At 39.1% G+C, this 25,788-nt stretch overlaps 2 protein-coding genes across 2 annotated transcripts; one reads left to right on the top strand and one right to left on the bottom strand.

Moving 5' to 3' along the window:
* Positions 1-25,234, bottom strand: LOC103507789 (sodium/potassium-transporting ATPase subunit alpha). Its single transcript, XM_026822555.1, has 15 exons — positions 25,016-25,234; positions 24,496-24,668; positions 23,979-24,121; positions 23,472-23,512; positions 19,826-19,989; positions 19,044-19,196; positions 18,506-18,640; positions 18,187-18,436; positions 17,061-17,108; positions 16,629-16,723; positions 10,106-10,280; positions 9,293-9,423; positions 8,759-8,860; positions 465-617; positions 1-379 (listed from the first exon to the last, which is right to left on the bottom strand). The coding sequence occupies exons 1-14, from the start codon at positions 25,142-25,144 to the stop codon at positions 497-499; spliced, it is 1,860 nt and encodes a 619-aa protein (XP_026678356.1). The 5' UTR covers positions 25,145-25,234; the 3' UTR covers positions 1-379; positions 465-496.
* Positions 4,090-7,327, top strand: LOC103507780 (piwi-like protein Ago3). The gene has a single exon (XM_008472285.2). The coding sequence runs from the start codon at positions 4,109-4,111 to the stop codon at positions 6,761-6,763; it is 2,655 nt and encodes an 884-aa protein (XP_008470507.1). The 5' UTR covers positions 4,090-4,108; the 3' UTR covers positions 6,764-7,327.
* Positions 25,235-25,788: the final 554 nt, after the last annotated feature.

The following is a 25,788-nucleotide window of genomic DNA, read 5'->3' as shown; positions in this document are numbered from 1 at the left end:
CATCAGATGGGTTTAGCCCGATTCATCAATCAACAACATAGATACAACAAAATACTGAGGAACCTACCAAACATCTTGAAGTAAGTAAGTTGAGTAAACTAAATCGTAAAGTTTCCTCAACACCCACAACGCGCGTTTCCGACTTTCTCCACGTTACAGTGGTTCTTCCACGACAACAATTGGAGCCAGCGTTTCTGGTTTCAATAGCAACAAGGATTAGAACGAGCCGCTGTTTCTATGGCAACAAGAGACAGTTTCTATGACAACAGGCCGCTGTTTCTATGGCAACAAGAGACAGTTTCTATGACAACAGGCTGCTGTTTCTATGGCAACAAGAGACGGTTTCTATGACAGTTGCTGTTTCTATGGCAACGGGTGTCAGTTTCTATGACAACAGGCTGCTGTTTCTATGGCAACAAGAGACGGTTTCTATGACAGTTGCTGTTTCTATGGCAACGGGTGTAAAAATGATTACCAGCGCTCCCCGTGTGAAAACTTAATAGTAGGTCTCCTGCTCTAACCAGCCGCCTGGATTTCTCCTTAAGTAGAACTTTCGCACTTCGTCGTAGATGAAAATGGAAATCATGAATGGAAGGGGAGGCAACCACCAGGTGAATCTGGAAAAAGAAATAATTTCAAGGTTAATCTCTTGGAGGGTTTCAGCAGTCATTATATATAAGTTCTGTGGGTCAGATAAGGAGATAAGGAGAACCAAAAGGCAGATATATTGTGCAGAACTTCGAAGAACTCTTGCAGAACTCTTTGAAGTTCTGCACAATATATCTGCCTTTTGGTTCTCCTTATCTAGAATTTCAAGGTTATTTCTTTATCCCGAAGGGGTAATGTTCGTTCTCGGAACGGCTGGCTTTCTCTTGTCCTGTCTTCCTTCTCTCTTCGATTTCGGGACGACAAGATCTTGGCAGTTACAGTTCCCTCTGTCAAACCTCTTTTTTTTTAGTTACCTATTTCATTGAATGGAAGACAGCGGCGATATCATGTTGAATGCACCAGTTCCCTATGGTTCATTGAAGTTAAGCAACGTTACACTCGGTTGGTATCTGGATGGGTGACCACCTGGACAATCTTGTGCTAAAGCTTTTTCCCGGCCCCACTCGGGCTGGATGAGGTTAAACATTGCATTAAAAAGGGTCGCGCCTCGTAAACAATCTTGTGCTAAAGCTTTTTCCCGGCCCCACTCGGGCTGGATGAGGTTAAACATTGCATTAAAAAGGGTCGCGCCTCGTAAAGAAAAGGATAAAAACATATCTTTCAGACTTTCCGCTTTCCGTTCTTTAACTTTAAGATATCTTTTTCGGGTCATGAGATAGGGCTGAATGGTAGAGATTGCCCCAGACAATAATGTCGCCCTTTGTTTGTAATTTCTTGTATTTGTGTAAATTGAATTATAACCAATAAAGAGTCTAAATAAATAGGTAGGTACTTACTTGAGAGGGTACATGCGAAGACCCTTGTCCATCCCCGGTGTATAGGAAAGGAATGCTGCTAGAGCAGTCTCGAACACCAGGCCAAAGTTCAATGCCCAATTCCTGAAACCAGAGAACATTTCGAGTTAGTTTTCATTCTACTAACTTCAATAGAATCGATAAAAAAAAAATATATTATTATTTTTTTGGGTTGCAAATAACTATTTATTAATATGTTTTGGACGTGTAAAAAGAGAGGATATTGCGGAAATCTAAACCGACCTCGGGTTATGATCAATTTTCCGTGGCGAAGCACGGGGAACCTGATAAAATTCAAATCCTGTATTTATTAACACACAAGACCCGGTTACTTTCTGGTGTTCTCGTGTTGACCCAGTACCTAAATGGGAAGTATTGTGTCTCTTCTCGCCCATCTGATGAAGGACATACTTTGGGCAAGCTGCGACACAGACCACAAGCGTCTAATGGAGTAGTTGTTTAATTGATACGAAATGAAAACTTTGGGAGAAAAAGCTACAAGATTTCGCGACTTACCTCATTCCCTGATGGAACAGAGAGTTACGTCTAGTCTTACAAACTATGAGATCGGCCCACTGTACGACCACAATGGACACAAAGAAAGCTGTATGGCAAGTGAACTCGAGAGCTTTTCTGTCACGGTATGTCTGCAAGAAGAAAGTACAACGGAGTGTTAGATGAATTGGTCACACATATGCACCTACGCTAAAGGACGAGTTAAGTTTTGAATAAAAATGTTTGAAAAAGTGCGGTAGGTACAAGTCTAGTTTCTAGCTTTCTAGTGAGCACCTCAGCAGTTAGGTATCTCAGATATACCCATTTAAGTCAGGTGGTAATTGAGTCTGCAATGACCTGTTACGAGAGCTGTGATTAGCCCTAAGTCCTTTTTGCTAACTAGTATTTCTTTTGCTCTTTTTGAGTCAGGACCCGTGATGAGGTACGAATAGAAGGAAGAATGGAAGCCAAAACTGGTGTTCTAACGAAAATACGTCAGTAAAAAGTTTCCCATCAAGTTGACATCCAACTCACCCATTCTTGTCCATACGAATCTGTCAAATCGTTGATGGCCTTCGAGTCCCACTGCTTTCGGATTCCGAACAGAATGGGAGGCAGGAAGCCGTTCTCAGCCATGATCACAAAGTAGACGAAGAACCCAGCAGCAGCTTGGATCATACCAATCTGTCCGTAGGCCATTGAGATAAGTCTAGACGGGGGAAAAGAAGAAATGGGTTGAAAAGGGTGCCGGGTATATGAGATTGTGGAGCCTAATGCTCGGGCGTACCATCTCTGGAATTCAATCCGGAGATTATCCCAGATTGTAAGCCACAGATTAACTCTAAATGATTGAGCTCTTTCAGTACTAGTAAGTATTGGTTAACTTCTACTGCTTAAAAAAAGGCTGAATACGATGCGATGCCGATGGTTAAAATACATAGAGTTTTGAGTTCCCAGATTTTTATGCTACCTTGCTAGTTGACTCGGAGTTCAATCAGCTCCTCAAATGATCCTCACATGGCTTGGCAATTCCCGATTTGTTATAGGTTATGGCAAATCGTAAAGATTCTAATAGGCCCACATCAGGGAAAAATTCAGCTTTTCTCTAAAAAATTCCAACATAATTCCTACTTTTACTGGGCTAATTTGACATGCACAAATTGTACGAGTAAGTCCAAATAGTCCAGTCATATTTTTTCAAATTTACTGACGACAATGTGACGAGACACTGAGGACTGATCAGTCCAAAATAGCCCACGGCACCATGGACAGTACAGTGTCTTTTTCTACAAACCTGAATCTAAGTATTTATCTTGCAATTTCTTCAACATAGAGTAGAAAATAGAAATGGCGAAAAGAAATTTTATTAAAATGATAGGAGAAGGAAAAAAGGATTTTTTTTCTTTGTAAGATTGAATAATTTCCAGAATTACCCTTGCAATTTCTTCAACATAGAGTAGAAAATAGAAATGGCGAAAAGAAATTTTATTAAAATGATAGGAGAAGGAAAAGAGGATTTTTTTCTTTGTAAGATGGAATAATTTCCAGAATTACCTATCTTGGAAATTAGGGAGGATGTAAAGCAAAGAAGGGATTCAACGTAATAATTATCAAGGAAACAAATGAATAAAATACTGGATGATCTAAAGTGGGGGATATTGATTAAACTGAAATATACAAAATATGAAGATGGGCGCTTAAAATCCTACTAAGAAATAGGTACTTGGAAAATGGAAAATCAACTATGGCAAAGGAATTCGGGAGATGGACTTGGAAAGAAATATGATAGGCAGTTGAACCTGTGCCCTCCTGTTCACCAAGTGAATTTCTAGAACACTTCACCAAGGCAGGTGTATTTAGGTAGCTCAATATTTATTTAGGGTACCTAGATAGGTATTTTAAACATAACATTGGTTTACATATTCAAATAACACCAACTATGTACTGTCATATGTAAAATCATGAGACTAGTGGGAAAAGGCACCACTTCACACTCCATATTCCATGTGTGACTAAAATTCTTTGTTGGATTTTCAATTCCTTTTGAAATGGAAATTTCTCTTTTACCTTAAATGCACATAAAAGGTTTCGGTAAGTACATATGCATAACTTTTATTGTGTGTACTAAAATTAGCACCCTTGTATTTCAGATGGCAGGAAGAGGTGGCAGGGGTGCTGCTCTCAAGCAAATACTTGAAGCTAAGAGAAGAGAGGAAGAAGAGAAACGTCCTGGTAGTCTACCCACAACCTCTACTGATGACACAACAGGCTCCCATGCTCCTGGGATCCCTTCCCCTTCAACTTCTTCCCCCTCTCAGGCAAGTGAACCTGCCCCAAAACACATAGGCCGAGGCAGACTACTCCAGCAACTTCTGGCAAAGGGTGTTGTACCAACTAGTGGAACCCCAGGTCCTGGAGGTGATGCTCCATCCTCTCCCCCCACACAACAGATGAAAGCTCTGTCCATATCAAAGAGTAAACCACCATCTGAACCAGTGTACTTCAGGGGAGAATTGGGTCAACCCATCAAAGTCATGGTGAACTACATTGACCTTTCTGTCAAAGAAGGAAGTGGTATGTATGAATATGAAGTCAAGTTCAACCCTCCTATAGACTCAAGAGGTATCCGCAATAGGTTGATTAACAGCCTAAATGATCTTCTTGGACAGTATAAGACATTTGACGGGATGAACCTGTTCCTCCCATTTAAATTATCATCTGACACTGTGAACACAACTTGTCAAACTCGAGAGGGAAGTGATGTTCAAATTACAATTATTTTCAAGAGACAGAGACAATTCTATGAGAACTTGATGTTCTATAATATTCTGTTCCGTAAGATTGCTTTCCTTCTCAGTATGGTTCAATTCAAGGATTGTCTGTATGACCCCAGAAGTAAACTGTTGATACCTCAGTACAAGTTGGAAGTATGGCCAGGATTTGTGACTGCCATAGATGAGTATGAAGGAGGACTCAAATTACAAATTGACACCTCATGTCGGGTATTGAGAACAAGTACTTGTCTGGATTTGATTGATGAACTCAAAGAAAAGTTTGGAGGCAATTTCATGGAACGTCTGAGTCAGGCACTCATAGGAGAAATTGTGTTGACAAGATATAATAATCAAACCTATAGGATTGATGAAATTGACTTCAAGCAGACACCCATGAGTACATTCACAAAGAGAGGAGAGCCGAAGTCGTATGTGGATTACTACAGGGAGGCCTATAATATTGAAATAAGAGACAAAAGTCAACCCATGTTGATCACTCGAGTGAAGAGAAAAACAAGGCGAGGTACAAATGTTGAAGAATCACACTACATAGCGGCCATCGTTCCTGAACTTGCATTCCTTACTGGCCTATCTGATGCTATGAGAAATGACTTCCAAGTCATGAAATCCATCGCTTCCTTCACACGAGTCGACCCTAATCAGAAACTCCAAGCCATCAGCAAATATATTAACAATGTCAACAACAACAAGGAGACGTCGGAGTTACTGAAAGGTTGGGGTTTGACCTTGAATAAATCAATGGAGACGCTGAATGCTCGTATTCTTCCGGTGGAAAAAATTTACATGGGGAATAATTTCGTAGCGCCTGGCTCGCAAGAAGCAGATTGGAATAGACAAGTGGGTACCAACCCTGCCTTGACTGTGGTTAACTTTGACCAGTGGGTGTTGATACATATCAGAAGAGATCAGCGCAATGCTGATAACTTCCTCAACTGTTTGAATAGAAACAGTAATGCGATTGGTATCCGAGTGAAAAAGCCTCAAGTGATCGCTTTACAAGAAGAGCAAACTTTGAGTTATCTAACTGCACTGAAGAGCATGAGAAGTGATACTCAGTTTGTAGTGATCATATTCAATGCACCTCGTACTGACAGATATCAAGCAGTGAAGAAATATTGCTGCTGTGAGAGACCCATTCCATCTCAAGTGATAAACTCACGTACTATCTCCCGTGAAGATAAAATGAAGTCCATCGTGATGAAGATCGCTCTACAGATCAACTGTAAGCTAGGTGGAAGTCTATGGAGTGTCCAGATCCCTTATGACTGTGCCATGGTGATAGGTATTGATGTATATCATGAAGGTGTCGGTAGTCAAGGTCAGAATATCGTCGGACTTGTAGCTTCCACCAATAAAGACTTTACAACCTATTACTCTCAAGCAGTTATTCAGCGTCGAGGACAAGAGATAACAGACAGTATTGCACAACCGTTCAAGCAAGCCCTGGACAGATTTATCCAAGCAAACTCTGTACCTCCAAAACAGATCTTTATCTTCCGGGATGGTGTCAGTGATGGGCAGTTGGACTCTGTGTCTCGCGTTGAAATCGATCAATATCAGCAGATAGTTGATACCATCATGACAACTCTCCCTAGCTGTAGTTATGCACCCAAGATTACTGCTATCATTGTACAGAAACGTATCAACACAAAGATCTTCCAACTTCTGAGCGCTGGCGAGCGTCCTAACCTTGCTAACGCACCTTCTGGCTCTGTATTAGACCATACTGTCACTCGTAAAACTCTGAGTGACTTCTTCCTTGTAAGTCAACATGTACGTCAGGGCACGGTTACTCCAAGCCATTACATTGTACTTCGTAATGATAACAATGTCAAGGTAGATCATCTGCAGAGACTTTCCTACAAACTATGCCACCTGTATTACAACTGGCCTGGAACCATCAGAGTACCTGCAGTGTGTCAGTATGCACATCGCATAGCATACCTGACAGGAATGCATCTGCAGCGCCTTCCTTCTGATGTGCTCAGTGATAAGCTATTCTACTTGTAAACCACACATTATTATTTCATTGCTACGATCCTGATTATGATGTATTCAAAGTATTAAGTTGAGTTTTCTGTATGTAAGAATCTCTCCATGTTTTAGGGAGAGACAAAATGGCTACTGTGGCAGGTAAAGGTACTCTCATGTGTAAGAGCAAAGATCAAAATATGTACTTTCTACTAAAAATGTGTAAGAAGTGAGTTGTAAAAAATGAACTACTCTTTTCAGTGGTGTACTCAGTCATTGAGTCAGATCCTAACACATGGAACTCACTCTTCAACTCTTTGTTCCTAGGATCGAACTAATTGACTGAATCTTCTTTTTCTTCGCCTTTTCCCGTGTACAGACGGGGTCGACGTTTTTCGTCAGCCTCACAATCAGCCCTTACTAGGGTGATCGTTTTGGGCTGACATTTGGTTGTGGCTACAAAATTTTACGAGTGGATGCCCTTCACACTCAACCTTTGATATTTCTTCAACAAGGGAAAGTTAAGTTGGTATACTCCCTGTTTAAAGTCCCCCAGCCAGACTAAGCTGGCCTACTCCCTGTTTAACGTCCCCCAGCCAGACAAGGACTAATTGACTAAATGGTCCACTAAAATGAGAACTCTTTTCATATTTAGATGGGTTTATCCCGTTGTTACCCAATTAATTCATCAGATGGGTTTAGCCCGATTCATCAATCAACAATATAGATATAACAAAAAACAAAATACTGAGGAACCTACCAAACATCTTGAAGTAAGTAAGTTGAGTAAACTAAATTGTAAAGTTTCCTCAACACCCACAACGCGCGTTTCCGACTTTCTCCACGTTACAGTGGTTCTTCCACGACAACAATTGGAGCCAGCGTTTCTGGTTTCAATAGCAACAAGGATTAGAACGATCTTTTCATAACTCACTCACTTTTTACATATTTCTTTGTACATTGACTTTGCCCATTAATGTTGAAACGGGCATTATTACCTTAATGATCTCAGTTATTAGCTGGTAGAGCTGATTTCCATTTCCTATGAATAAAGGACTAGGCTGGTGTGTTATCTTTTCATAACTCACTCACTTTTTACATATTTCTTTGTACATTGACTTTGCCCATTAATGTTGAAACGGGCATTATTACCTTAATGACCTCAGTTATTAGCTGGTAGAGCTGATTTCCATTTCCTATGAATAAAGGACTAGGCTGGTGTGTTATTTTTGACGTTCAATGGCAGATGTTATTTTATTATGGTACAAATTGAAACTGATTTTAGTCAAATGTGATAGTTTACTCTTCCTCTCTCTCCCTCCCATTCTTGTTATTGTTGTAGCAGGTTCTGCTTTTTCCCAATGGTAATGGCAGAATAAAGAAAGGATATCTTTTTCCCTCCCCTCCATTTTTTACGCCCGTTGTTAAAGTACCAGATATCATTTTTGCGTCCCGTCCTTTACACTGAAGTATTATTTTCTAGGTCCTAATTTCTAATTTGATTGTTGATGTGTGAATATTCTCAAGCAATAATAGTGTTAGGTAGGTAGGTAGGTACTTTATTCCTTACCATTATGGCAAAGTATTTTTCTGTTCAATCTTGGACAAAGGTCACTTCATTTTACTTTCCATATCCTATAGGAGGGGAAAGTATTCTACTAAGTTCCATCCTGATCTTGAAAAGAAGTAAGTTAGTAATACTTAATCCATTCCGTAAAAGTGGCATATTCCTCGTAAAGAAAAGGATAAAAACATATCTTTCAGACTTTCCGCTTTCCGTTCTTTAACTTTAAGATATCTTTTTCGGGTCATGAGATAGGGCTGAATGGTAGAGATTGCCCCAGACAATAATGTCGCCCTTTGTTTGTAATTTCTTGTATTTGTGTAAATTGAATTATAACCAATAAAGAGTCTAAATAAATATAATAGGTAATTGCCCCAGACAATAATGTCGCCCTTTGTTTGTAATTTCTTGTATTTGTGTAAATTGAATCATAACCAATAAAGAGTCTAAATAAATAGGTAGGTACTTACTTGAGAGGGTACATGCGAAGACCCTTGTCCATCCCCGGTGTATAGGAAAGGAATGCTGCTAGAGCAGTCTCGAACACCAGGCCAAAGTTCAATGCCCAATTCCTGAAACCAGAGAACATTTCGAGTTAGTTTTCATTCTACTAACTTCAATAGAATCGATAAAAAAAAAATATATTATTATTTTTTTGGGTTGCAAATAACTATTTATTAATATGTTTTGGACGTGTAAAAAGAGAGGATATTGCGGAAATCTAAACCGACCTCGGGTTATGATCAATTTTCCGTGGCGAAGCACGGGGAACCTGATAAAATTCAAATCCTGTATTTATTAACACACAAGACCCGGTTACTTTCTGGTGTTCTCGTGTTGACCCAGTACCTAAATGGGAAGTATTGTGTCTCTTCTCGCCCATCTGATGAAGGACATACTTTGGGCAAGCTGCGACACAGACCACAAGCGTCTAATGGAGTAGTTGTTTAATTGATACGAAATGAAAACTTTGGGAGAAAAAGCTACAAGATTTCGCGACTTACCTCATTCCCTGATGGAACAGAGAGTTACGTCTAGTCTTACAAACTATGAGATCGGCCCACTGTACGACCACAATGGACACAAAGAAAGCTGTATGGCAAGTGAACTCGAGAGCTTTTCTGTCACGGTATGTCTGCAAGAAGAAAGTACAACGGAGTGTTAGATGAATTGGTCACACATATGCACCTACGCTAAAGGACGAGATAAGTTTTGAATAAAAATGTTTGAAAAAGTGCGGTAGGTAAAATTACGTCTAGTCTTACAAACTATGAGATCGGCCCACTGTACGACCACAATGGACACAAAGAAAGCTGTATGGCAAGTGAACTCGAGAGCCTTTCTGTCACGGTATGTCTGCAAGAAGAAAGTACAACGGAGTGTTAGATGAATTGGTCACCCATATGCACCTACGCTCTTTTCTGTCACGGTATGTCTGCAAGAAGAAAGTACAACGGAGTGTTAGATGAATTGGTCACACATATGCACCTACGCTAAAGGACGAGTTAAGTTTTGAATAAAAATGTTTGAAAAAGTGCGGTAGGTACAAGTCTAGTTTCTAGCTTTCTAGTGAGCACCTCAGCAGTTAGGTATCTCAGATATACCCATTTAAGTCAGGTGGTAATTGAGTCTGCAATGACCTGTTACGAGAGCTGTGATTAGCCCTAAGTCCTTTTTGCTAACTAGTATTTCTTTTGCTCTTTTTGAGTCAGGACCCGTGATGAGGTACGAATAGAAGGAAGAATGGAAGCCAAAACTGGTGTTCTAACGAAAATACGTCAGTAAAAAGTTTCCCATCAAGTTGACATCCAACTCACCCATTCTTGTCCATACGAATCTGTCAAATCGTTGATGGCCTTCGAGTCCCACTGCTTTCGGATTCCGAACAGAATGGGAGGCAGGAAGCCGTTCTCAGCCATGATCACAAAGTAGACGAAGAACCCAGCAGCAGCTTGGATCATACCAATCTGTCCGTAGGCCATTGAGATAAGTCTAGACGGGGGAAAAGAAGAAATGGGTTGAAAAGGGTGCCGGGTATATGAGATTGTGGAGCCTAATGCTCGGGCGTACCATCTCTGGAATTCAATCCGGAGATTATCCCAGATAGTAAGCCACAGATTAACTCTAAATGATTGAGCTCTTTCAGTACTAGTAAGTATTGGTTAACTTCTACTGTTTAAAAAAAGGCTGAATACGATGCGATGCCGATGGTTAAAATACATAGAGTTTTGAGTTCCCAGATTTTTATGCTACCTTGCTAGTTGACTCGGAGTTCAATCAGCTCCTCAAATGATCCTCACATGGCTTGGCAATTCCCGATTTGTTATAGGTTATGGCAAATCGTAAAGATTCTAATAGGCCCACATCAGGGAAAAATTCAGCTTTTCTCTAAAAAATTCCAACATAATTCCTACTTTTACTGGGCTAATTTGACATGCACAAATTGTACGAGTAAGTCCAAATAGTCCAGTCATATTTTTTCAAATTTACTGACGACAATGTGACGAGACACTGAGGACTGATCAGTCCAAAATAGCCCACGGCACCATGGACAGTACAGTGTCTTTTTCTACAAACCTGAATCTAAGTATTTATCTTGCAATTTCTTCAACATAGAGTAGAAAATAGAAATGGCGAAAAGAAATTTTATTAAAATGATAGGAGAAGGAAAAAAGGATTTTTTTTCTTTGTAAGATTGAATAATTTCCAGAATTACCCATCTTGGAAATTAGGGAGGATGTAAAGCAAAGAAGGGATTCAACGTAATAATTATCAAGGAAACAAATGAATAAAATACTGGATGATCTAAAGTGGGGGATATTGATTAAACTGAAATATACAAAATATGAAGATGGGCGCTTAAAATCCTACTAAGAAATAGGTACTTGGAAAATGGAAAATCAACTATGGCAAAGGAATTCGGGAGATGGACTTGGAAAGAAATATGATAATAAATCAGTACCTACAATACCTACTCGTACATACATGACTAGTTACCTACTATTCATAAATTTGTAATTTACTATTTACTTATCAATACTGTTATTAATACTAAAGTTATTAAATTTATACCAATCATTTTAAGATCTATTGTTAACACACCAACATTAATGCATCAAATCTACGCATGCAAAACTGTGCGATAGAGGTTAAAGGTGCAGTATTATTAGAGAGGTTATTTTAATTAAGTAGGTATATGATACGTTGGAAAGGAAGTATTAAGTTATACAAAATACTATAGGGTCTACATTAGGTAAAAAAATTAAAAAAAAAAAAATAAAAAAATACATGGAATAGATTTTGAGTGATACATATTCATTTACATACGATTCATTTACTTGAATTACTTATGCACATATCAGGAGAGAAACATTTATTTAAAATATATTTATATAACGTGGCTGCCAGTCTTTGGCTGGTTGCGAATCACAGCATGACAATCATTCAGATAGAAATCATCAAATTTAATCTGGTGGGGGGGGGCGTCTTTTTCCTTCTTCTTTAATCAATAGAGGAGCTGGGTGCAAAAAGGGCAATAAAAAAAAAAAAAAGATTTCTTGGGCATTGACCATTGTACTTGTCACAAATATCATTTGAACTCGAACCACCAACCTAAGTTCATCGCGCTAACCACTACACCGCTGAGGTAGTTCTGTAGCGTATTTCCTTTCTGTGAAGCAAAATTATTCTATCTTACATTTCCATTATCATTTCATTTCTCGGCAATTCCCATTTTATCGATTTTTCACTAAATAGAATTTGATTTTTATGAAATCTAGCTTTTGCTTTACCTCCTGGGTGAGATGTTCTCAACCCGCGAAGAAAGAGCAGCATGCACACTACCTACTGAACACAACACCATCTAACTACAACTTACACACACAGTAGAATATAGCCACCATCTTAATACTTACCACACTAAATCAAGACTTATAGTAAGGTAAAAAAAAAAGATTAGACATCAAGATTTGTCAAATGAAAACCTAATTCCATATTATTTATTATGACAAAAAAGTTGAGAGACTTGCCAGAACATCTTTTAAGGGGTTTTTATGCCCTGATTTGACTTTGGCTTTTCAGTGTATTACAGAACGAATGTTATACTGATTTGGCATTCACTTTAAACAGCCCCAAAAACCAAGTCGTGGATTAAGTTTGGCTTACTGGGGGAGCAAAAACGACCAAACAAATTTTAATTCACTTTTCATGATTTTTTCACTGAACACAACACCATCTAACTACAACTTACACACACAGTAGAATATAGCCACCATCTTAATACTTACCACACTAAATCAAGACTTAGAGTAAGGTAAAAAAAGATTAGACATTAAGATTTGTCAAATGAAAACCTAATTCCATAATATTTATTATGACAAAAAGTTGAGAGACTTCCCAGAACATCTTTTAAGGGGTTTTTATGCCCTGATTTGACTTTGGCTTTTCAGTGTATTAAAGAACGAATGTTACACTGATTTGGCATTCACTTTAAACAGCCCCAAAAACCAAGTTGTGGATTAAGTTTGGCTTACTGGGAGAGCAAAAACGACCAAACAAATTTTAATTCACTTTTCATGATTTTTCTCCCTTTTTCAATAATTTGGATATCCAGCACAGGGGAATTTGGAAATTTTGAAAGAAACCAAATTTGGCTGGATAATAGACAGTCTCGATTTAGACAGACGTTTGAGGGAAAAAATCGAAAGAAAACAGAGTAAAATATTTTGAAGAAAATATGAACGTCAAACATTGAAAAGTTGATTCTTTTGTATGAACATTGCAGGGACAGTAAAAAGTACTTCAATGGCTGAACGGTTATGTATTTTACAATGGTTTCTCAGTACTTGGTGTTTTCACATCATTAATATTTAGTTTTACTTTTAATGCCAATGGTTTCGTGAAAATAACTGAGTGAGCAGAGAGTAACTATTACCTTACTGAGGTGAACGGTTATGTATTTTACAATGGTTTCTCAGTACTTGGTGTTTTCACATCATTAATATTTAGTTTTACTTTTAATGCCAATAGTTTTGTGAAAATAACTGAGTGAGCAGAGAGTAGCTAAAATTGACACATGCTAACTACCTTACTGAGAGGTTATGAGGGAGAACTGATATTTTGAGACCTATCACAGTATGCATTCAAAAGTCTCATTTTTCAGCTAATACTTATTAATTTAGGTTCAGTCGGTCCCTCATCTATTCTATATGGGTACACGTATACACGACAAGTCCATCAGTCCAAATGAACACAAACTAATACAAAATGAAAGAGTAGCGAAATCTGCTCTGGACGCAGTCCATTCTGTGGCTCTGCTCAATCGCATGAATCCTCGGAATGAACTGTCATGTGTAAAGTGAACGGTTATGTATTTTACAATGGTTTCTCAGTACTTGGTGTTTTCACATCATTAATATTTAGTTTTACTTTTAATGCCAATAGTTTCGTGAAAATAACTGAGTGAGCAGAGAGTAACTAAAATTGGCACATGCTAACTACCTTACTGAGAGGTTATGAGGGAGAACTGATATTTTGAGACCTTTCACAGTATGCATTCAAAAATCTTATTTTTCAGCTAATACTTATTCATTTAGGTTCAGTCGGTCCCTCATCTATTCTATATGGGTACACGTATACACGACACGTCCATCAGTCCAAATGAACACAAACTAATACAAAATGAAAGAGTAGCGAAATCTGCTCTGGACGCAGTCCATTCTGTGGCTCTGCTCAATCGCATGAATCCTCGGAATGAACTGTCATGTGTAGTGAAGAAAAACCTGCCGAATCGGTTCGTGTAAAGATACACAGGCGTGCTTACTGGAACTTGGCCTGGCGCACTGCCGTGCGCTCAGATCGTAGACTTGTGTGTAGAAGCCACTATTTAAATGGGATCCATTTGGACTGCGGAAAATAAACTGGAGCCAAATGGACTTGTCGTGTGTAGTCACCTTCAAGCAGGGTTCACACTTGTGTTACAAGAGCCGGACAATATTAGCGTCTGATATTTCCAACATACTCGTAAATGTGTTCCCTGTTCAAGATGTTTAGTCAAGGAGATTTGAAAAGCTAATGTTTAGTGCTCACTCAATTATTCAGTGAGAAAACTTGGCCACGGTCGGGCGATGGATTGGGAAAACATGCAAATGTACAGAATATACCTAGGATTGCATATTTCATGCAGACTTTGAAGTTCGCATATTAGTCCCACCTGTGATTGACTAGATTATCGCGGTAAGGATCACGCGGTTGTCTTTTCATAATATCCGACTCAGGTGCCTCATATGCAAGAGATATAGCAGGCATCTAACACACAATAATGGTCAAGTCAAATGTTAACAGACGCAACTGACGGTTTGATAGGTCCCAACAACGATAACTTCAAATCATCGTTCGTGGTGCCTCTGTCGAAACATAGATCTCGACGAATTTTTCATAGGATAGTAGTGGTTTAGAAAATCTAAGTTTATAAAGAAATCAGAAATTGACGGTTGAATGCAACAACGGAGCAAGAGCTTGAAATTAGAATGGAAACATTTTCCTTGTATGAGAATTATTCACGAATTTTTCATAGGATAGTAGTGGTTTAGAAAATCTAAGTTTATAAAGAAATCAGAAATTGACGGTTGAATGCAACAACGGAGCAAAAGCTTGAAATTGGAATGGAAACATTTTCCTTGAATGAGAATTATTTTTTTGAAGTTCGGGTTTCATACATGCCGCTCAGAATTTTAAAACCTAACCAGTATGAAAAACATTTAAAATGCAAAGTGCCAGCTCAAAAAATTTGGATTTACCCATCTTGTTTAAGCAGTGAAAGGCATTGCATTCCGTGCTGCTATGGCGGCATCATTTAATAATACCTGCTTTTTTTTAATATAGGTGGGTGGCATTTTTAAATTAAATTTGAAATTGATAATATGATTGAGGTACATATCAATAAAAAGAGGAAAATTCGGTGCAAAGGGTAGTTAGTAGCATTATTGAACATGGTTTGACTTTAAAATAAACTTAGATTTTGACATGTTAGGTACAGGACGACAAGAAATGTTATACATGGGTAGGTTACATACACAAAATATAGAATCAGGTAAGAGGACGCGTAGAACACACTATAATCCCAATTGACTTTATTCCTAAAAAATAATCGAAAAATGCAATTGTTTTTAAGAAAAACAATATGATGGTGGAGATGAGAAATAAACAAATTAAAACTAAAAGAAATTAATGGAAACAAAATATAAAATAAAATAACCAAGATCATGCCAAGCAATAAAAAACCCGAAAGGAAAAAAACAGAACATTAAACACAGAGAGTGAAGAGAAGAAGTGACGTCATCCGCCTGGTTATAACAATATTAACGAGTCGCTTATAATATTGAGTTGGAGGAAATATATTCTGTAGAAAAGGTTTTCTTGCAGATCGACCAAGAAGAGTAGCAGTGGCAAGGCAAGAACAAGATTGTTTGAAAAAGAGAAAATCGGCAAAATTATTTGAAGAGCTTAATCTGCAATAGAAATAATTTCAGCCTTAATCTCATGCAACCAAAAAATATTTGATAACAACCTAATTGGGAATTCTTCAATTCTTTCGTGAAAAGCCCAAAAAAGCCTCTGGTGAAGTCAGTGCATAAAGGAAATATATTTTCCGTTATCTGAATTAATGATCATTAATATGACGAACTTTCAAAGGATTATTAAAGTTTAGTACAAAAGCAAGCGAAATTATTCCAAGTTTTCCAAGCCGTATTAAATGGTTACTTTATTTTCTGTTAGTAGGAAATTAAATGCCTTAAAAAATGATAATCACCTTTATAGGTATACCTCTGAAAAAGGAACAGAAACCTACAAAATTTCATATGTGGTGGAAAAGAGTAGAACAAAAGGGTATCAACATTCAACGAGGGAGGATCAACATTTGGGGAATACTAAATATACTAACTTGGTGAAATATTAAAATGTAAATGAAGAATTTTTTGATACTGCAAAGGCATTTAATTGGAAACGGTAGAATTAGAATATACCAAGGGGGAAATTTGTTACTTTCCGTTGAATTCTAATTAATTGTTGGCTGATGATTATGTTTCTAAGGATTATGGCACAGTGATCTACAGGAGAAGATGGGATGAGAATGGTGCAAGAAAACCTTTGGTTGAGCAGGGCGAGGTAATTTGTCCAACATTTACAATATTATAACTCATTAGGGTGTACTGACAGTAGAGTAAGAGACAGAGAAAGGAAGAAGCTAAAATCCATATAAATATGAATCTAAGATATCGGTCAACTTGAATGGACTTGAGTTTCGGTTTACGTCAAGTTTTTGGATCTTTTTCAAATTACCTTTCATTCACTAGCTTATCCGTAAATGGATTGCGGGGACGACGTTTCATAATGTCCGATTCAGCCTGTTCATACGCTAGAGAGATAGCAGGGACCTAAAAATTAGGGAACAAGGGTGCAAGAAGAGGCGTTAGAAAAAAAAACAGACTCACACAAACGAAAACACGAGGAAAAATAAATAAAAAACCCCTTGAGACCGTAGGGGCTTCCAAAGTAAAGGCCAGTTCCCACTTTCCGATTTTTTTCCGAACGACACAAAATGTCCTTGTACCTTGTAGGCAATGTAATTTAAATGAGTGTTCCCACTACGCACGACACCATTTTTTTTTTTTCCGAACGACGGCGACGAGTGGGAACGGGCCTTAATTGTAATGGATACCATTCAATGGGACTTTGGAGATGGTCCAACTCTTTGGTGACAAGACGATGGACTAAGTAGTAAGCATTGTTGAACGCCTCACGCATCTCTTCATCCAAAACCTTTGGGGAAAAACAAAGGGGTAAAGAAGATTAAGTATTTTTTCCCCTTGAGACCGTAGGGGCTTCCAAAGTAAAGGCCAGTTCCCACTTTTCATGAGTATCATCCGATTTTTTTCCGAACAACACAAAATGTCCTTGTAGGCAATGTAATTTAAAAGAGTGTTCCCACTACGCACGACACCATTTTTTTTTTTTTCTTTTTTTTCCGAACGACGGCGACGAGTGGGAACAGGCCTTAATTGTAATGGAGAACATTCAATGGGACTTTGGAGATGGTCCAACTCTTTGGTGACAAGACGATGGACTAGCTTTTTTCCGAACGACACAAAATGTCCTTGTACCTTGTAGGCAATGTAATTTAAATGAGTGTTCCCACTACGCACGACACCATTTTTTTCTGAACGACGGCGACGAGTGGGAACAGGCCTTAATTGTAATGGAGAACATTCAATGGGACTTTGGAGATGGTCCAACTCTTTGGTGACAAGACGATGGACTAGCCTTTGCTAGCTTAACTCCGTACACAAAAAGTCGAATCCGAGGCCTAGGTGAAGGGGCAAACAGCCCTAAAGGATAGGTTAAGCTTCTACGAAGCCTTTGCTACAGGCTTTCTTTCACATTAAAGAAACATAAGCCAAATGTCTACTGGCAATTAATATGGCACTTGCAAAGGATAGGTTAAGCTTCTACGAAGCCTTTGCTACAGGCTTTCTTTCACATTAAAGAAACATAAGCCAAATGTCTACTGGCAATTAAAATTAGGCACTTGCGACCTTTTCTGTGTACCTTTTGTGTGCAAGTCTTTTGAACATTATTGTGTATTTGGCACTATACAAAGAAATATATTCGAAATATATCACGTAAGTTGGAATTCACTCCATTAATTCAATCATTTCTAATTATGATTACCTTCTCTTTTCCGTTGATATGGCACTTGCGACCTTTTCTGTGTACCTTTTGTGCGCAAGTCTTTTGAACATTATTGTGTATTTGGCACTATACAAAGAAATATATTCAAGATATATATATATCACTTGGAATTCACTCCATTAATTCAATCATTTCTAATTATAATTACCTTCTCTTTTCCGTTGATGAATATGGTGGAGCACTTGTCCAAGATTCGTTCGGGGGCTCCCTTCATAACTTCCAGATGGCGTGGGTCATTAGGGTCCTCAGTCTCATGGATGGACACCTGATATTTGTTGGTTGAATTGAACGGGATTTCGCACACCTTGCGGTTTCGTCGCCTGATACTCATCACATCACCGAGAGCCAGTTCCATACACTTGAGCAGGGCCGCTTCTGACGCATCTCCGTTGACTTCCCTGTAGGCGAACAAGTGGGAAAGGAATTATAATGGTGACAAGTAAGAAAGCTTGTCAGAAATATAAGGCCTCAGATATTTGTTGGTTGAATTGAACGGGATTTCGCACACCTTGCGGTTTCGTCGCCTGATACTCATCACATCACCGAGAGCCAGTTCCATGCACTTGAGCAGAGCCGCTTCTGACGCATCTCCGTTGACTTCCCTGTAGGAGAACAAGTGGGAAAGGAATCAGAATGGTGACAAGTAAGAAAGCTTGTCAGAAATATAAGGCCTCAACTTTATTTTATTTATTTGATTAAGCGCTAAGCATCACGGCCATGTGTGAAACATTGAAAATAATAATAATAATTCGCTTGAACTCTGGAATACCAGGTAAGAAGTAAGTGTAATCACAACATTGGTTCGAGTTTACTCAAGTCATAAATTATGGCATAGAATATACCTTGTTTATACTGCCAGCATAGTACTGAAAAGTCTATTTGGTCTCGCAGTCTAAACAAGGAAGGTCTTATTAGGTCTAGAAATAAACAAATATTTTGTTCTCTCACCGTCAGGTACTGCCAAGGGAGTTGTGATCAGTTGCGGGGACAACACAGTCATGGGACGTATCGCTGGTCTGGCTTCTGGTTTGGACACCGGAGAGACCCCCATTGCCAAGGAGATCCACCATTTCATTCACATCATCACTGGTGTGGCTGTGTTCCTGGGAGTTTCCTTCTTCATCATTGCCTTCGCTCTCGGCTACCATTGGCTGGACGCTGTCATTTTCCTCATTGGTGAGTTACTCTTTCATTTTTTGGTACTTGTTCAGAAGTCACGTCAATAGAAAATTGCTACAAAAAGGAGCTTTCTTATTGTCGTGGCTTCTGAATAATTACCCATTTGGTACTTGTTCAGAAGTCACGTCAATAGAAAATTGCTACAAAAAGGAGCTTTCTTATTGTCGTGGCTTCTGAATAATTACCCATTTCCCCCCAATATTCCTGTTATACCAAGGGTACTTATATGATCTTTTTATATTCATCGACATAAATCCTTATAATATATGTGATACTCAATTGATATGTGGGCTACGAGCACAGCTGTCCAGAGATTTTCTAATGTGTACCAGTCTCTCTCTCTCTCTCTCTCTCTCTCTCTCTCTCTTTTTTTACTGGTAAGCTAAGTTGTTTCCGTGTCACGAATGAATGGACTTTTGATACATGCCTTGAAGAAGATCTAGCATTTAAACTAATACCCTTTCTCCTTATTCAGGTATCATTGTGGCCAACGTACCCGAAGGTCTTCTAGCTACGGTCACTGTCTGTCTCACGCTGACCGCCAAGCGAATGGCATCCAAGAACTGTCTGGTGAAGAATCTCGAGGCTGTCGAAACTCTAGGATCTACCTCAACCATCTGTTCGGACAAGACTGGTACTCTGACCCAGAACCGGATGACTGTGGCTCATATGTGGCCAGGTACTTGCCTCTCAATATGGTCGCTCTAGGAATGCCACCAAATTCTCCATGTAGCATTTTATTTGCTAGTTTTTCCATCATGTTTTCTTTTAGCTATTCAATATAGATATGTTCACCATTTATATTATGTAGCATGCTAGGAGAAACTTGAAACAGTGGAGTCACACTCCATTTTTTAGATTTTCCTAGATAAGTAGCATGACCCATTTTAGCCTTTCCACTGCTTCGCCTATTATACCTCCTTTGCTCATTTGTTATTTGATTATTTTTCTATTTCAGTTCAGACTTTCAGAGTGACTCTGAGTCTTAGTTATGTCCTTATTTTTAACAAGGCTGGTATGAATAAACAGCTGTTGGACAGGTATTGTCCAGGTCGAGAAATATGTTCAAACTTTTAAACTGACAGATTTTGCATTCTATGCAAACTCAGTATACACGCCTTACGACATACCTCAAGACCTGTGCCTCATATCACCAAAGTATGGAAAAGTAACTTACAAGTTCCAAGAGTTTAACTTAAACGGAGTTTAAACTCAGTTTGTGGACCCGGCCATAGCTAGCTACTCCTATACATATAACACTGCTGATGGAATTGATAGAAAAAGGCTGACTGACAATGCTGGCATAAACGGAATTTTCCGTCTCACACCGATAAAGAAGGTATCTACTAAAGTAAACAATAACACTAATTTGTTGATATTGACTGCTCAGATAGAATCAGTCAGCCTTGTCGGTCATTGTTAATACTTATTCAATTACGAAAGAAGATGAAATACCAGGTTGTTCACCCCAACTTTTATTAAATAACTAAATAAAAAAATAGTAAGCCAAAAGCCAAAATACACAATGTACCTACCTATCTACCCATGATTCAGGGGTTCATATAAATACAGAATTTTCAGTGTCGAAAAACTTTCACTCGGCCGGGAATTGAACCCTGGACCTTGGGAAGGCGAGCCAAGTACGATATCCACTCGGCCACTAAAGGTGTGTCAACACGTAGTCGAAGGCCGACGATGATTGCCTGGCAAGAAGCTACAAGGAATTTCAACTATGTACATAATTAATTCCTCGATTAATACAGTTTAGACCTAATAAGACCTTCCTTGTTTAGACTGCGAGACAAAAGAGACTTTTCAGTACCACAAACTAATATTAAATCCGAATGCTCTTGAACTTAAATCAGTGATTTACCTCGTTGTTTAACCTAAGCAGGAAATAGTGTTAAATACATGTGATATCTGTTGTCATCCAAGAAAATCATAACTTGCCTCATGTTTTGTTCATGTCCCTTTGGTCTTTGGATCACCTGTTCCTGCTTTTTACACTGTGGTTATCCATCAACTTTTTGCTGGAATTTCAATCACATTTCAACAATGCCGAGTGCAATAAAAGGACAACTAACGTACAGTGTCTGTTTTGTCTCCAGAATAGAATAGAATATCTTGTTTATCCTGCTCGAAGGGGACTAAAAACCAAAACCCTGTTTAGACTGCGGGAGTAAAGGGACAATGGAAAAGCAGAATTTTGAATTTGGACGAATTAGATCGAAATATGGAATTGTAAATACTTTTCCATACTTTGGTGTTATAGGGCACCGGTCTTTTGACAGATCGTTGGTTGTGTAGTGTGTACTGCGCGCGCTCAATGAGTGACAGACTGACATGTCGTAGCATGCACCGGTCTTAAAAAGAAGTACTACCCTCCAAAAATTAGGACACAACTCTGACTCACCTTCTAGTCTTCTTCTTTTCTAGTAGTCGGTTACCTTTGTTTAGTTAGGCGTATTATTTATGTATGTAGTCATTAGAGTGGTCTAGTCATATGAGGAAAATTTCATTAAGACAGCATTTCGACCTGTATGTAGAAACTAGAAAGTCTACAAAATCTAGTGAGTAGAATCACTTAGTGTGACTGTCTCCTTTATTTCAATTGATGCCCGGTTTCATTGTTGGATATCAAGCTAGAGTGTTTTGCATACATTTAGTAAACTGAAACTAAAAGATGAAATTTAGTTGTCAGCTGAATGCTGATACTTCCTTAATTCTTAATTTCAAGTAGTTAGCAAGGTAGTGACTGTTAAACCGGGCATTCTTTGTTAGTAAATTTACATTTTTATTTCACTATCATTTTCTTTTTAATTACTCTTATTTTATTTTATGTTCACCCCTTTTAGCGCTTGTTTAAAATTTGATAATTGTTTCGGATGTTTTTTTTCTTGTCCATCCATGAGACTGAGGACCCTAATGACCCACGCCATCTGGAAGTTATGAAGGGAGCCCCCGAACGAATCTTGGACAAGTGCTCCACCATATTCATCAACGGAAAAGAGAAGGTAATTATAATTAGAAATGATTGAATTAATGGAGTGAATTCCAAGTGATATATATATATCTTGAATATATTTCTTTGTATAGTGCCAAATACACAATAATGTTCAAAAGACTTGCGCACAAAAGGTACACAGAAAAGGTCGCAAGTGCCATATTAATTGCCAGTAGACATTTGGCTTATGTTTCTTTAATGTGAAAGAAAGCCTGTAGCAAAGGCTTCGTAGAAGCTTAACCTATCCTTTAGGGCTGTTTGCCCCTTCACCTAGGCCTCGGATTCGACTTTTTGTGTACGGAGTTAAGCTAGCAAAGGTTAGTCCATCGTCTTGTCACCAAAGAGTTGGACCATCTCCAAAGTCCCATTGAATGGTATCCATTACAATTAAGGCCCGTTCCCACTCGTCGCCGTCGTTCGGAAAAAAAAAAAATGGTGTCGTGCGTAGTGGGAACACTCATTTAAATTACATTGCCTACAAGGTACAAGGACATTTTGTGTCGTTCGGAAAAAAATCGGAAAGTGGGAACTGGCCTTTACTTTGGAAGCCCCTACGGTCTCAAGGGGGGAAAAAAATACTTAATCTTCTTTACCCCTTTGTTTTTCCCCAAAGGTTTTGGATGAAGAGATGCGTGAGGCGTTCAACAATGCTTACTACGAGTTGGGAGGTCTGGGAGAGCGAGTACTTGGATTCTGCGACCTTCTCCTGCCTGCCGATAAATTCCCCCTGGGCTTCAAATTTGACTGCGACGAGCCCAACTTCCCCCTGACCGGAATGCGATTCGTGGGCCTTATGTCTATGATTGACCCGCCCCGGGCTGCTGTCCCTGATGCCGTCGCCAAGTGTAGATCTGCTGGAATCAAAGTCATCATGGTCACCGGTGATCATCCTATTACTGCCAAGGTACGTTGTCTCCATCAAGGAAATCGGTATAAGTAGGGCCATCGGGTATAGTAAACGCCTCATGTCACTGTGACTTGGTTAGATCTTTTGTGAGCCCACCTCTGTGGCTGAGTGGTCAAGAGCACTGATTCTCAACCTGGAGGTACCTGTTTGGAGACGTCAGACCCGGCAATACCCATAGCAACACCTGAGGAGCAATGTGATTGTGATGTTATTTTGACAAAAAATATTGGCTTAGAGGCCAATGAAATGGATTTTTTTTTTTTTTTAAGAGGTTTTTTTTTCCTAGTTTGATAGAGGGAACTGTTAGTGCTAAGGTTTTATCATCCCGAAATCGAAGAGAGACCTGTTTGGAGACGTCAGACCCGGCAATACCCATAGCAACACCTGAGGAGCAATGTGATTGTGATGTTATTTTGACAAAAAATATTGGTTTAGAGGCCAATGAAATGGATTTTTTTTTTTAAGAGGTTTTTTTTCCTAGTTTGATAGAGGGAACTGTTAGTGCTAAGGTTTTATCATCCCGAAATCGAAGAGAGAAGGAAGACAGGATAGGAGAAAGTCAGCTGTTCAGAGATGGAATATTATCGGTTTAGGATAAAATCCGCCCCGGACGGGAATCGAACCCGCGGCCTAGCGCTAACAAGGCAGATGCGCTACCAACCAAGTTAACTAGGCTTTTTTGTGAGTTGCAGAATTTAAATATCTCTCGAACCCGCGGCCTAGCGCTAACAAGGCAGATGCGCTACCAACCAAGTTAACTAGGCTTTTTTGTGAGTTGCAGAATTTAAATATCTTTTTTTTTTCGAGGTAAATTATAGAAAGCTCGTGGTAGATCCTGGAGCATGCATACCAATATCAGCTTTCTTGAGGGCAGGAGAATCGTTGACACCATCACCAGTGACAGCCACAATGGCACCCATTCGTTGACACCCTTCCACAATGATCAACTTCTGCTGGGGAGACGTACGGGCAAACACGATCTCAGTGTGATATCTGGAATTAACAAGTAACATTTATTCGTGTGCATAAATTAACAAAAGTAATAATTATTAAAATTAAATTGGAGGATAGGTAACAACTCATTTTTCGATCGCAAATATTTCAACGGGTTACTTTCTGGTGTTCTCGTGTTGACTCATCACCTAAATGGGAAGTATTGTGTCTCTTCTCGCCCATCTGATGAGAGGCTTACTACGGTATGGGCATGCTACGACACAGACCACATGCGTCTAATGTAGAAAAAATGTCCAATTTCATTTTTTTTTTGTCCAATCAGCAGAAGCACTGCTAATTCGAACCCGCGCCCTCATGATTACCAAGCAAGCGCCTTAACCACCGACCAAACCCCTAGAAAAGGTATAACTCACCTCAGAATCTCGTCGAGTAAATCAGAAGACAATTCTCTCAGTTCACTTCCATGGACCACAGCAGCCTTGGCTTCTCTAGGATTAACCTCGGACACTGGAATGTTCAATCTGAGTGCGATATCCTCCACTGTCTCGTTACCTTCCGAGATGATTCCGACAGACTTGGCGATGGCCTGGAGACATATGGATAAATCAAATAAATACTTCTTTAAAAATGGACTTACACAAAGTTACTGAGTCTTCAATCCAGTACAGGAATTACTTTAAAAAAAAAAGTTTTGATAGAGAGAACTGTAACTGCCAAGGTCACATTCCCATCCAAGAACAGAAAAGTTCGGTCAGAAAATTTTCACCCTAGCCGGGATTCGAACCCAGTACCTCCAGGTTGAGAATCAGTGCTCTTGACCACTCAGCCACAGAGGTGGGCTCACAAAAGATCTAACCAAGTCACAGTGACATGAGGCGTTTACTATACCCGATGGCCCTACTTATACCGATTTCCTTGATGGAGACAACGTACCTTGGCAGTAATAGGATGATCACCGGTGACCATGATGACTTTGATTCCAGCAGATCTACACTTGGCGACGGCATCAGGGACAGCAGCCCGGGGCGGGTCAATCATAGACATAAGGCCCACGAATCGCATTCCGGTCAGGGGGAAGTTGGGCTCGTCGCAGTCAAATTTGAAGCCCAGGGGGAATTTATCGGCAGGCAGGAGAAGGTCGCAGAATCCAAGTACTCTTGGTTTAAAAATTTTTTTTTTTTTCTTTTTTAAAACCCTTTTTTTTTTTTTTTTTTTTTTTTTTTTTTTTTTTTTTTACTAAACATACATATAAAATATACAATGAAAACGCTCGAGCGTCAGCAAATGGTTCGGTTATTTATTGAAAAGAAAATTACCTCGCATTATTTTGTTCCAAGATTCCGGCTATTTCGTTAGCATTCGAAGGTCCAGAGTCCGATGTCATGACCAGGCCCCCCAGAAGGCCCAACGTTGATCGTCTTGTCAACAGCAGGTATCCTCTCCGTTTGACAACACCGCGAAAAAAGAGCTTCTATGAGCTAGGTCGACAGTTCACAAGCCAAAGCTTCTGTAGAAGTGGTGGTTATACACAGAACTAGGGTAAACCTGAAAAATAGGAAAAAAAAGGCTAGGTCGACAGTTCACAAGCCAAAGCTTCTGTAGAAGTGGTGGTTATACACAGAACTAGGGTAAACCTGAAAAATAGGAAAAAAAAACTGACCATCTAAAATTTGACTCAATTTCATTACTTTCCTTCCTATAGGATA

The sequence above is a fragment of the Diaphorina citri genome, unplaced genomic scaffold, assembly GCF_000475195.1.
Source record: "Diaphorina citri unplaced genomic scaffold, Diaci psyllid genome assembly version 1.1 scaffold342, whole genome shotgun sequence".
Taxonomy (NCBI): domain Eukaryota; kingdom Metazoa; phylum Arthropoda; class Insecta; order Hemiptera; family Psyllidae; genus Diaphorina; species Diaphorina citri.
Note: the sequence above shows the minus strand (reverse complement) of the source record. Positions and strands in the feature narration are given on the sequence as shown.

Excerpts from the sequence above, each read along its gene's own strand:
- LOC103507780 (XM_008472285.2), top strand. The coding sequence starts at position 4,109 with ATGGCAGGAAGAGGTGGCAGGGGTGCTGCTCTCAAGCAAATACTTGAA.
- LOC103507789 (XM_026822555.1), bottom strand. The coding sequence starts at position 25,144 with ATGCGATTCGTGGGCCTTATGTCTATGATTGACCCGCCCCGGGCTGCT. Across the intron at positions 24,122-24,495 it reads TTACTCGACGAGATTCTGAG|ATATCACACTGAGATCGTGT; the intron begins GTGAGTTATACC and ends TGTTAATTCCAG. Across the intron at positions 8,861-9,292 it reads CTGTTCCATCAGGGAATGAG|GAATTGGGCATTGAACTTTG; the intron begins GTAAGTCGCGAA and ends CTCTGGTTTCAG.